This window comes from Tupaia chinensis, unplaced genomic scaffold, assembly GCF_000334495.1.
Source record: "Tupaia chinensis unplaced genomic scaffold, TupChi_1.0 Scaffold000264_1, whole genome shotgun sequence".
Lineage (NCBI taxonomy): Eukaryota > Metazoa > Chordata > Mammalia > Scandentia > Tupaiidae > Tupaia > Tupaia belangeri.
This window is the reverse complement of record NW_006159744.1, coordinates 1519398-1532825: the sequence shown is the minus strand read 5'-3', so window position 1 is coordinate 1532825 and position 13428 is coordinate 1519398. Positions and strand designations below refer to the sequence as shown.

Sequence of the window (13428 nt, the reverse complement as noted above, 5' to 3'; positions counted from 1 at the left end):
AGTAGATACAAAATGATCTATTTATATCTATTTTATATAATTTTGTATAGATATATATACAAAATTATTTAAAGGGGGGAGGGGACTAGCAGATGGTGTAATGGCTATGTCGCTGGACTTCCATTTTGAATGTACTTAAAAGTTATAATCTCTAATGATGTGAATTGACTTGTATTAATATGTAGCTGATGGTACAGTTCCTTTTATAGCCTCTTGGGTTTTCATGTTTTTTAAAAACTTGCTACAATTGTAGGAAACACATTTGAGATGATAGCATAAGTCAGCCCTAAAGGAATAGCAAAAGTCCTAGGAGTAATCTTGTAGAGCCGTGTCAGGACAAATAAGGGTGGTGATTCAAAATAAAGACCCACTTGTGCAAATGCCAGTATGGTATTAAAATATTGTTAGATTTATTGTGAGGGATTTTTTCTAAACAGAATTCTTTTTTGTGTTTGCTTGTTTGTGAGATACTTTTGCTATAGGGTAGATGCTCTTGCTGGACAGACAGGAAGACACAGAGGGAGAGAAAGCAAGAAATCACCCCCCAGGGAGGACAGCCGTGCCACAATCCCTTCTTCTCTATTCTCCTCCTGGGATTTTGGGCACGCATGCACACACACCTGGATTGTTTCAAGCCTCTAGGTCTGGGATTTGAACCACAATTGTCCATGTAGGAATCCAGCACCTTAACTACTATATTACCTACTGGCCCTATTAAATTTATTTAAAACATTTTTTTATCACCAAAGAAACAATAGAGGAAGTATTTAAGCAGAGTTAAAGATGACATTTAAAGAGTATATTCAGTTATAAGGGGAAAAGTAGTATCCCGATATATTTGGCAAACACATAAATACAATTTCATCAAAGAAGAACTATTAAGGAAGCAGTAAAAATGTCTGTAGTAATCAAAGTATAAATTAAGACAAAACAACTGAGTATCACACTTAAACTAGTTTAAAAAATACAATTGAGAAGACGTCAGAGACATGGTATTTTTATATAGCTCGCAAGTGGGGAGACAAATTGGTGCAAACCTCCTGAAAAGCAATACAGCAGTATAAACCAAGAGCCACAGAAAGATCTATTGGGGGCTAGCAGATGGCATGGTGGTTAAGGTGCTAGACTCTCACATGGCCAGCCATGGTTCAAGCCCTGAAACTAGAGGCTTGAAAATCGTGCTGGACACATGTGTATGTATGTCCAAAATCCTGAGAGGAGAATGGAGGTGAAGGGGTTTCGTCATGGCTGTCCATCTGGGGAGTGTGATTTGTCATTTTTACTCTCTCTGGCAAGCATACATGCCCTATAGTTTAAAAAAATGGGGGAAGGAACTAGCAGATAATGTAATGGCTATGTTGCTGGACTTCCATGTAGTTGACTGTGGTTCGAGTCCCGGACCTGGTGGCTTGAAACTCACACTGGGTGAATATGCTTGTGTACTCAAGATCCAAAGAGGAGAATGGAGAAGAAGGGATTGTGACATGGCCGTCCCCACTGCAGGGGTGATTTCTGTCTCTCTGTCTTTCTGGCAAGTGCACATGCCCTATAGCAAAAAATCTCTCCAGAAAAAAAAAAAAAAGAAAAAGAAAGAAAAGAGAAAAAAAAGTATAACATTTTAACTACTAAGTCAGTTTATAGAAATTTATTCCTAAAAAGTAAACTAAAATAAGGGAAAAACCTTCTTGGAGAAGATGTTTATTGTGATATTATCTATAACAGCAAAAATATAGGAATAGAATATAATAAAATCATACTAGGTAAATTGGGGGAATACACTTGGTACTATAGAAGATTGTGTAAATAGTAGAAATGTTAACAATGAACATCGCGTAACAAAATAGAAATACCTTAATTTGATTTTTTTAAGTAAAAAAATAAACGTGCAGGCTGGCTTTGCGGTGCAGAGGTATCATGCCGCTCAAGAGAAGCTGGATCCCACACAGTAACTGTGCTCTGACCCCCTGCATGGTCAGCCTGAAACACACCAGGGGTGCACATGCGTGCCCAAGATCTGCCAGTCTAGAGAAAGGGGAGAGTGACACGACCAGCACCTGTGGAGGGTCCTCATCTCTCTCTCTCTCTCCCCTTCATCTCTTTCTCTCATGTATATGCATGTACACTACCAAGAATAAAGAAAAGAATGTGAGCTGTTAAGCTCTGTACAATTATGTTGAGAAGACTGAAAAGGGACATATAAAAGAATTTATAGTTAGGTACCGTGGGTTTACAGGTTTTCCCTTTTCTTTTCCAGATATTCCACAATGCTGTTAGAATGCTTCAGTAATTAAAAAACAAAACCAAACAAACATTTTTCAAAGCTCACTTCCAGTGGCATGCACTGGTCCAATGCTGTGCCCTGTGGGCTGACGCCACCCAGGAGGCCTGGGTTCGATTCCCTGTCCACCCGGAAAGTTGGCTGTGGTGGCACTCACCTGTAATCACAGCTACTCAGGAGGCTGAGGGAGGAGGATAGCTGCAGAACAAGACTCTGTCTTAAAAATATGTTTTAAAAATTCATAGTATATTAACGCCATTCTCCCTTTCTTTCCAGAACGGCTGTAATGTTGGTTGTAAATATGAGACTTTCTTTCACACACCAATATTTTCAAGAATGGCATATTCTCATGCAGCATGTGGTAAGATGCATCATTTCTCTCTGAATTGGGCTGGGCTGGTATTCATTTTCCAGCTAATAAAGCTGTTTCCTCCATGAAAGTAAGTTTCCATTAGGGAACTTATTATACATACGTCGTAGTTAACGAAGAGCTGTTGCTTTTAAAGGGGTAAGTGCTTCCTAGACTGAAGTGTTTTTATGCATTCATAACTCACAAGCAATCAGCTGGACTCATGCACTGGCATCTTAAAAGTGCACTGGGACAACATCTTGTTTCTGGGAGACGGCTGCACCCAGAGTTTCAAAAGCAGAATTACTGTTTATGAGAAAGGTCACCAATTTTTCATCACTTAGGAAAGCTATGCTATGTGTGCCAAGAGAGAAGTAGTTAAATACAAGGCTGTCAACCCTTGGAAGATAAATGAAAATCACTTTGTGTCCTTTACTTTCTAGATCTTCTAAAACCTATCTTGGAGAGACATCCACTTCTGTGGGTTAAGCAGAAAATGGTGTAAAGAGCTTGAACTCAAACATTGACACCACGTCTAATCTCATATACGATCCTACATTTCTGAGTCTTTCTTTTCAAGCGTGCTTTTTTTTTCTTTGTTCCCCATCCTGATTCATGTTTCCATCTTCCAGGCATTTTCCTAGGAAAAATGCCTTGGAGTTACTCAGATTTCTCTTTCTCCTTCATCCTGAAGAGGAGGCTTCTGTCAACTGAACCTCTAAAATCCTTCTTGAGTTAAGTTCCTTATTTCTAAACCTGGAATATTGTACAATATTACTTTTTGATAGATTTCTTCTTAGAATGACTTTCCTCAAAAATATTTAAACAGTGTTTACTTTTATGCCAAAAAAAAGAAATCTTTTTTTTTTTTTTTACTTTTTTTGGGAGAGTTTTTTTTTTTTTGCTACAGGGAGCGTGCGCTCACCAGACAGACAGAGAGACAGAAAGCGAGAAATCACCCCCCCAGGGGGGATGGCCACACCGCAATCCCTTCTTCTCTGTTCTCCTCTTAGGATCTTGGGCACGCATGCACACGTGCCCGGCGTGAGTTTAAGCCACCGGGTCCGGGATTCAAATCGCGGTCAGCTACGTGGGAGTCCAGGGACATAGCCATTACGCTAACTGCTGCCCCTCCCCCCAAAAAATATCTTTGGTGGCTCTTTATTACTTGGAGAATAAAACCCAAATTTCATCTAATTTGCAAATTAAAAGTTGGCAACTGGTCACCCACCTTCAACTCTTTTAGCACTAATTTTTTTTTTTTTTTTTTTTTTTTTACTGATTTATGCACTTCATTCCCTATTTAAACACAACAAATTGCTTTCAATTCCTTAAGTCCAGGAGGCGTTCACATGATTTCATATTTTTTCTTGAATATATTTTCTTTTTTTTACTTTTTTTTTTTTTTTGAGAGGTTTTTTATACAGGGTTGGCCACCTCGCAATCCCTTTTCCTCCATTCTCCTCTTGGGATCTTGGGCATGTGCGCACATGCGCCCAGCGTAAGTTTTAAGCCACCAGGTCCAGGACTTGAACCGTGGTCAACTACGTGGGAGTCCAGCAACATAGCCATTACGCTAACTGCTGGTCCCTTGAATATGTTTTCTATATTATGTTACACAATCTATGACCATGATCTACTTTTTTTTTTTTTTTTGAGAGATTTTCACTGTAGGGCGCGTGCGCTCGCCAGACAGACAGAGAGAGACATAGAGACAGAAAGCGAGAAATCACCCCCCAGGGGGGATGGTCACGCCGCAATCCCTTCTCCTCCATTCTCCTCTCGGGATCTTGGGCATGCATGCACACGCGCCCGGCGTGAGTTTTAAGCCACCGGGTCTGGGACACGAACCTCGGTCGACTACGTGGGAGTCCAGTGACATAGCCATTACGCTAACTGCTGATTCCCACCATGATCTACTTTTATCTGTCACCATTTTAAGATTGTTAGCCAGTCCGGATAGAGACCATGTCTTGTTCCTCATTGCATATCCAAGCACATAATAGAGAGCAAAGACAGACTCAGGATATGTTAGCTGAGTGAGTAAATGTTTTAGTGAATCCTGAAGTGTAGTGCAGTTAATGTGATCATCTGAAGAGATGGCTCTGGTTTCCATGAGTGGGGAACATTGAGAAGTGTGAAAAGGAGGCAAGTCAACAGGCTTGGCTCAAACTTGATCTGTAACTGAATATTCATATAAGTAGTTCTAAAGCCAAGGAGAAGGGAACCACGCTGCAAATATGGTGGAGGCTGCATTTGAGTTCTGGAACCAGAAACCAAATTTTATTTTATTTTGAGAGAAATTTTTGCTATAGGGCTTGTGTACTTGCCAGAGAGACAGAGAGAGAGAAAGTAAGAAATCAACTCCCAGGAGGATGACCATGCCAATCCCTTCTCTTCCATTCTCCTCTCAGGATTTTGGGTATGCACACACATGCACCCAGTGTGAGTTTCAAACCACTGGGTCTGGGACTCAAACCACAGCCAACCACATGGGAGTCCAGTGCCTTAACCACTATACCACCTGCTGGCCCCCAGGAACCAAGTTTTAAGAATAAAGTTAAATACAAGAGAAACATAGATCCTGTATCATATTTCATCCTTAAGTAGAGAGAATCTGTATTATTTGATACAAGTAGAACCCAACATTTTACAGGCAGCAGTGCTGAGGGCAGGACTGACTTCCACCATTGAGTGTCAAGAAGCTTAACCAACACACATATGCATAGAAAGCTGGACACGGACCAAAGAACAATCCAATGAGAAGACATGGAATGTCCAGAGGTTTAGACATGCAAAAGTTTGAGGGATTGCTAATACTTTGATTTGGAGGGAAAATAGGATGTGAGGAAGCAGGAAGGAAGAAGATTATTGACTTTTGGGAAAGGGTGAATAATCCAAGGTGGCCCTATGGTCCCTTACCTCCTGCTGTTCACATATAGCCTTTTCCCCCTTATATGTGGGCAGAAACTGACTTGATTCCAACCAGCAGACTGGAAAAGTGATGAGATATTATTCCCATGATTACATTACAGCATATGATTTTCTATCTTGCCAGCAGATCTACTCCTCTCTTCTCTTACTGTTCCCTCCCCCCCTTTTTCATGTTGAATTTTATCTCTTTCATGAGAGGGATGGAGAGAGAGAGAGAGAGAGAGATGAATCTCCAACAGGGCCTTGCTATATAGTGATCCTCCTTCCAATCTTCCAGTCAACCAGGATGGCAAGGGTGCACAGGTATGCCCAATGTGTAGTAGACCTGGGATCCAAACCTGGGCCTCTTCTATGCTTCAGGATGGCAAGGGTGCACAGGTATGCCCAATGTGTTTATGTAGACCTGGGATCCAAACCTGGGCCTCTTCCATGCTTCAGTATTGCACTTCAGTTTCCTACTACCCGAGCCACTGGACTGGGCCCCTTGCTGGTTTTGACAGAGCAAGTTGACATACCTCCCCCAGCCATAAAAAACTGAATGTTTCCAACAACCACATGAGCTGGGAAGCGATTCCTCTTCAGTAGAGTCTCCAGATAAAAATGCAGCCCTTGCCAACAGATTTCAAAAACTTCATTTTTTAACTTTTTAAAATATATTTTTATTTCAATTTCTTTTATATATTCAATCACGTGTCACTTAGCTTGTAAAGTGAATATTCCAACATGTATACATTTCTCACCAGTACAGTTGAGAATACTATACCCATTGAGACCAGCAGTTGGCGTAATGGCTATGTCGCTGGACTCCCATGTAGTTGATTGCAGTTCAAATGTCGGACATGGAGGCTTAAACTCATGCCAGGCGTGTGTACATGCGTGCCCAAGATCCTGAGAGGAGGAGGATGGAGGAGAAGGGATTGAGGCATGATCTTCCCCCTTGGGGGTGATTTCTTGATTTCTTGCTTCCTGTCTCTCTGTCTCTCTCTGTCTTTCTGGCAAATGCATACGCCCTATAGCAAAAACCTCTCCCCCCCCCAAAAAAAAAAAAAAGAAAAAGAAAAAGAAAATAAAAAAAGAAAAAGAGAATATTATACATGCTATCTCAACACATAATAAATAATTTCTTTGTCCCATAAATGCCTTACCTCTCTATTTTTCTCCTCAGACTCTCTTTCACCTACCCTCTTCCCACAGTGAATCTGGTATTTATAACCATTTCTGTTTCTATACCCTCTAGTCATTCAGTTTCAGCCATAGAGTGTGAACACTCAGTTTATATTAGGTGGAGACATACAATGTCTCTCCTTCATAGCCCGGCTTGTTTCACTCAGCAGTAAATCTTCCATATTCATCTATTTTTCTGTCAAAAGTCAGGGTCTTACTGTTTTTTATGGCTGAGTATATTCCATAGAGTACATGTGCCATGCTTTTTCAATCTATTCCTCTGTTTGTGGGCATTGGGGTTGGTTCCATGTCTTAGCAATTGTGAATAATGCCACAATAAACATCGATGTGCAAGCACTTTTTTGATTAAGAATTCTTCAATCCTTTAAGTAGATACCAAAGAGTGAGATTGCTGGATCATATGGTATTTCTGTTTGTAGATCTTTGAGGAATCTCCATATTGTTCCCCACAGTGGCTGGACCAAGATTTCTAAAACTTTAGGAAGAGAACTTAGCTAAGTCATGTCCAAACTACTGACTCACAAAAACAGTAAGATATTGGTGAACATTTTTTAAGCCATTAAGTTTGTGATGATCTGGTATGCAGCAGGAGCAAACATCTGCAGATTGTAGTATTTAGAAATGTGGTACTTCTGTAATGAGTCCCCCAAAAATTTGTAATGGTTCTGAAACCAGTCAGTGGGTGAAAGGGAGAGATATCTTAAGGATTATGATAATAAAGGCCTAAATTGCTTAAATCTAGTAGAGATCTGCACTTTAAAAACCCTTCTGGAGTTTAAAAAAGAAGTAAAGAGCATGTTATTAAAAAAATAAATAAAGGAAGGGAGGGGCTGCCAGGTGGCATGGTGGTTAAGGGCACTGGATTCCCACATGGATGACTGAGGTTTGAGACCCGAACCTGGCAGCTTGTTTTCGTGCTTTCCTTTTCTCTTTCTCTCTTTAGTCAGATTAAATAACAACAACAACAAATGGAAATAAATGAATAAGTATTAAAAAATAAAGGAAAGGAGATTCATGCTATGTGATAGGCAGTTAGAGAAGTTGTTTCCAGCAGTTATGTGGAAAGCAGAAACTGTAGCTAGAGATATTTCCGAGCAAACTATTGAAGACTCCATGGGAGAAAATGTGAGATAAAAGAGTCATATTGAGAAGACTGTGAAACAGACAAACAAAAAAACTAGGGCTTGATTTTGAAAAGTCTTTGCCTCTCCAGATGACAAAAGATAATAAAATGAACCCTCCATGGCCTACAGGAAAGCTGAGGATGTGACTGTACAACCTTTGGATAAAACTTCAGAAAGATCAAAAGATAGGAGTACTTAGTCGTAGGAGGGGCTTTTTCAAGAGATTAAGGATGTTCCTTACAGAGCCCATCAATCAACCGAAGGGAGTCTAGGATCCTTAAGTTTGTTATTCTTCAGCTATCTCAACAGGAGCCACAGACAGAAAGAAGAACTAGAAAAGAGCCGTAGATGTGACTTTATGTAATGGAATGAACCCTGTTGAAATCCAAAGGAGAGCCACAGAGTTTTTGAGAAAATTGTTTCAGAAGAAACACTTCCAGCTAGAATGGAAAGAAACAGAGAGAATGCAAAATGAAAGGAGGCTGTTGGACTCCCAACATCCTCCAGGTAGGAAGCAGGCTGCTAAAACTACTTGGTGGAAAAACAAAACAAAACAAAACAAAAACCCAAAACCATGCTGCCATTTATGCAAAAGGAAGGATGACTCAAAGGCAGAGCCAAGATCTTAGATGGTGGAGCTGAGAGCCGTAGAAAATTATTTTCAGCCTTTGAAATTTCATGAAGAAACTCTCGACTTTTGTCTGGTTGATTTGACTTCTGGCCAGGAACTTTTTCTTCATTTTCCATTTTTCGTCTTGTGAATTGGGATGCCTAAAGCTATTGTTCTATACCTCTCCCACGGTTGCATGTTGGCTACTTAGGACAGACAACTTCTCTCTTCAGTTTTACGGCTCCATATGTGGAGGGGAGCTGTTTCCAGGGAGAGGTAGTGAATAGGCACACCCAGGAGGCTCATCTGCATGTGAATCTGATTTTAGTGATGAAAGCTTGGAATGTGAGCTGATGCTGTAATAAAATGAGACTCTTGAGAATCTTAGGAGAGGGAAAATAGATTTTGTGTGTGGAAGAGATGTGAATCATTGTTGGCCTGAGGGGGCACTGGGGCAGAGGACTCTAAAGTGGCCCAAATAATTGCCATTTCTTACTGTTGTCACAGCCTATAGCTTTATTCCAACTGATGGAATGTGGCAAAGGTGATGCAATGTCGCTATATGATTATACAGTATTATGTAATGTTAGTCTGTCTTGCTAACATCACTGTCTGCCTTTTTTCCCTTTGCTTGCTCCCCTCCCCACAATTAACCAGAGGACATGTATGCCCACTGCAGGAGAGAGAAAGAGAGAGAAGAGAGAGAGAGAGAAAGAGAGAGAGAGAGCAAGCAAGGAAACTACTCTTATGGGGTATGGTCACACTACAATCTGTTCTCCTCCATTTTCTCCCTCCTTTCAGAGTTTTGACCACACATATGTGTGTACCTGGTATGTTTCTCAAGCCACTGATTCCAGGACTCAAACCAAGTGGTCAGCCATGTAGGATCAAACTATCTTAACTACCAGGTCACAGGCTAACCCTCCTCTTGCTGTTTTTAGATAAGTAAGCCTCCATAAATACTACAGCCACAAGGAAATAGAAATTAATGCTTCCAACGTTGAGATGAATGGGGAAAAAGATTCTTCCTTACTTGGCCTCTGACAAGAACCCAGCCTTGGCCAGGGTCTTCGCAGTGTAGTAATTTGTTACACAGCAGTAGGTAACTAATGCATAGGAAGCAAAAGCCTCTGCTAATCTCCACTTTCATCTCCAGTTGAAGCAGTTTCAACTCTACAGATAGTTAAAATATTAAGTTTCAAGGGGAAGCAATTACATTGTTTCTCATAAAGTGGTATCCAAGTCTTACTTATTTGACCACTATTAAAATTTTTTTCTATTACTCCTAAGAAGTAAAGAACTATTAAAGCTAGTTTTCCACTAAAATCATGGTCTACTTTCTTTTTTCTTTAGCACTTTCTTTTTTTATTTATTTTTTTGAGAGGTTTTTTTGCTATAGGATGCGTGCACTCGCCAGATAGACAGAGAGAGACAGAGAGACAGAAAGCCAGAAATCACCCCCCCAGGGGGGATGGTCATGCCACAATCCCTTCTCCTCCATTCTCCTCTCGGGATCTTGGGCATGCATGCACACGCGCCCGGCGTGAGTTGTAAGCCACCAGGTCCGGGACGCGAACCGCGGTCGACTACGTGGGAGTCCAGCGACATAGCCATTATGCTAACTGCTGATTCCCTTTAGCACTTTCTTATCTGCTGATCTTTACATCCAATGTAAGCTATGTCCAAAGCCAATTCTTCTACTCTGCTCTGAGGTGAACGTTCCCTTCCTACCATCAACTGCTTTTAGATCACTCTATGTTGCATTTTCATTTTTAAAAAGTTTTTTCTCACTTTATAAATCTGTGGGAATTTTAGCATGATTGTAAGACCTCTTTAGTGAATTGAAACATCTCTGAATTTGCCATATAAGTGAATATTGGTCAGATTGTTTATAATCCACTTTAATCCCGGGAAATAAAATATAAAGAGAGATTATAGAAAGATATATTTATTCTCAACTTTCTTTACGTTGCTTTAGGACAGATGAAAGAAGCAATAAAGGATGCTAACAAAGCCATTTCTTTGGATAATCTGAACCCAGTAAGTGATACATTTTAATAGTTAAATAAATGACAAAAAGAAAAGGGTACACTATTCCTAAAATCCTTTCCTTTATCATCTATGCTTGTTACTTTTTTACATATTATAATTATTTGTGTGTGTATATATATATATATACATATATATATATACACTACTGTATATTTCCTTGACTATGTTTAGGAGTTTATTTATTACTTCCATAAGCAAAACACACACAGAGAGCACCTCCAATAAGATCTCGATGCTGCGTTCAACACTCAGCTTTAGCTAGTCCCACATCATGGGTATGGGCCTTCCTGACATACTTAGGACCGGCCCCACAGAGTGTCAGACTGGGTTGGGATAGTCATGATGCATTTTTACATAGGGAAACAGAAAAATATGTTATGACTTTACTGACAACCTAATATTTAGCCACTCCACCATAGCCTGGCCTCTGTGGTTTTTAAGTCAGTGGAAATTGTACATCTTGGAGTATAAAAATGAAATTTAGGAAGACTTAAATAAGTTAAAAATGTATTATAATCAACAACCTTCTCCTATAGCTGATTCACTTCTGCTAAGTGCATTTTAAAATGTACTTTAAAAAAAGAACTTGACATTCAGTGAAATAGACTATAACATGTGGCATTAACATTATTAACAATTTGTCCCCAAATGGTGTATGCAGCTTCTGGAAAGACAAGCAAAGCTGAAGAGGTCAATGAATAAAGAGGGTGACTGTAATTTTATAGCCAGAGAAGCCTGAAAGATTTCTCTTCCTAGTCTCTCATTTTGCACATGAGGATACTGAGATGGAGGGAACTGATTGATTTAGGTTATGTCTAAGTTTAGCTCTTGCAAATGAATGACTGCTCTGGGTTTTCAGGAAAGTCAACACATTTTTGCATAGAAGAACACATCATGCCTTTCCCAGCAACCCAATACTATGCTTTGCTAGCTGCCTCATGTCTTCTTCTCGCTGGTTTTGGTTTCTTTTCATCAAAAGCCTGAAGAGTAAGCATTCTTAAGTGACCTTTATGTCTTCCAGGATGTATACTGTGTTCGAGCGCTCGTGTGGAACTCATGCAAAGAAACCAAAAGAGCCATTTATGATCTGAACTGTGGCCTCAGGCTAAATCCTTCTCACATTTGTACCTTAATACTAAGAGGGGCCATCACCAAGTCTATTGCAAATGAAAATGAGCAGTGTGATGAGAATAAAGATCATGAAAAGGTATATGTAATTTTCCAAAAGCTTTTGCCCTAATGAATTTTAAATGAACACGTCTTCCTTCTATTAGCTAAAGTTTTAACTCTAATAAGAAATGTGATGTGGAAAGCACTAAATTAGTAGTTATGCATTCTGAGAAAGAATTTTAGAAATGACTGCATCACAGTCGCATTAACCTAGCCAAAAAATAGATTATAATACAGAATAAGACCTTGCAAACATGAAGGATGTAGGTATAACCCATTAGCTCTTAAAATAACACATTAACGTACATTCAAAATATGTAGGTATAACCCATTAGCTCTTAAAATAAAACATAAACGTACATTTAAAAATTTTTAAAATAGTCTTCAAAGGAAGATGCTTAAATCTATGTGTCTTCTAAATATCTTTGAAAGAAATATTTATCTTTATACCTGTTATGTCAGCGTTACCTTGATGGCCATCTAACCATCATTTAGCCTGAGATGAGTTTCAAACAATTCTTTGACTTTTTGCTACAAACACCACTTGACAGTGTCTGAAGCTACCTTTGGTATTGTGGAAAAAACAATCCCATGGCCAATTTGAAGTAATCTTGTGGAATGCTTTGGGAGTAAATAAAAAAGATTAGAAACTTTAGACTCAGGTCCTTTTGTTTCCAGGAATTGTGCTCATAGCTCTTTTCTCAATATAATTCTTTCACCTTTATTTTCAAGAAGGAAGGCAAACTTAATCTAATCTTTGCTACAGACCTTTACCCAGGCTTTCTCAGTCTCCAAACCTCAGAACTGCTGGCAATGTAAACCATTTAATTCTTTTGTTTCTTTCCTTTCTCTTTCTTTTTTTTCTTCTCTTTCTTTCTTTGCTTCTCTCTTTCATTTTTTTCAGAGAGATTTTTGCTACAGGGCATGCATGCTCACTGGAGAGACAGAGAATAATAAATCCCCCCCCCCCGGGGGGGGATGGCCACACCACATTCCCTTCTCCTCCAGTCTCCTCTTGGGATTTTCAGCGTGCACACACACACACACCTGGCGTGAGTTTTAAGTCTCTGGGTCTGGGACTCGAACCATGGTCGACTATAGGAATCCAGCAATGTAACCATTACTCCATCTGCTGACCCTTTAAACAGTTCATTCTTTATTGCAGGGCAAGTAGCAGCATCCCTGACTTCCACTCTTTCAGCTTCAAGAACCAAAAGTGTCTTATGACATTGCCAAGTGTTCCCTTGGGGACCAAACTTCCTTAGTTGAGAATGACTGCCTTATTCTCTTACTTGAATCAGTATAAAGCTTTTGAAAAAAGCCCTGAGCAAAACCAATCTTATTTCTTGCTGTTTGGGGGTGCAAGTCCAGTTAAAATGTTTTCAACCTTGTGAAGCTCCAGATTTCTAAATATTGTGTCCTTTTAATCTCTTTCAAACCAGCCTGTTTTTACATAATCTCATCTTTCTTTTGTAATAACTTGCTAAGGAGTGGTAAGGAGCATCCTTCTAGGAGGTGTTAGAAGGTAGTTTCGGGACCAGCAGTTAGTGTAATGGCTATGTCGCTGGACTCCCACTTAGTCGACCGTGGTTCGAGTCCCGGACCCGGTGGCTTAAACTCACGCTGGGCGCGTGTGCGTGCGTGCCCAAGATCCCGAGAGGAGAATGGAGGAGAAGGGATTGCAGCGTGACCATCCCCCCTGGGGGGTGATTTCTCACTTTCTGTC

At 40.0% G+C, this 13428-nt stretch overlaps 1 protein-coding gene across 5 annotated transcripts in view; it reads left to right on the top strand.

The window, feature by feature from the left end:
• Positions 1–13428, top strand: part of LOC102481111 (uncharacterized) — an 86837-nt gene that overhangs the window by 18594 nt on the left and 54815 nt on the right. For 4 of the 5 annotated variants that reach the window (XM_006149484.2, XM_006149487.2, XM_006149488.2 and 1 more), the window contains exons 4-6: positions 2555–2639; positions 10459–10520; positions 11554–11739. In XM_006149484.2, coding sequence (XP_006149546.1) covers positions 2555–2639; positions 10459–10520; positions 11554–11739 — 333 coding nt within the window. The remainder of the gene's footprint in view (positions 1–2554; positions 2640–10458; positions 10521–11553; positions 11740–13428) is intronic. The other variant, XM_006149491.2, reaches the window with a different exon arrangement.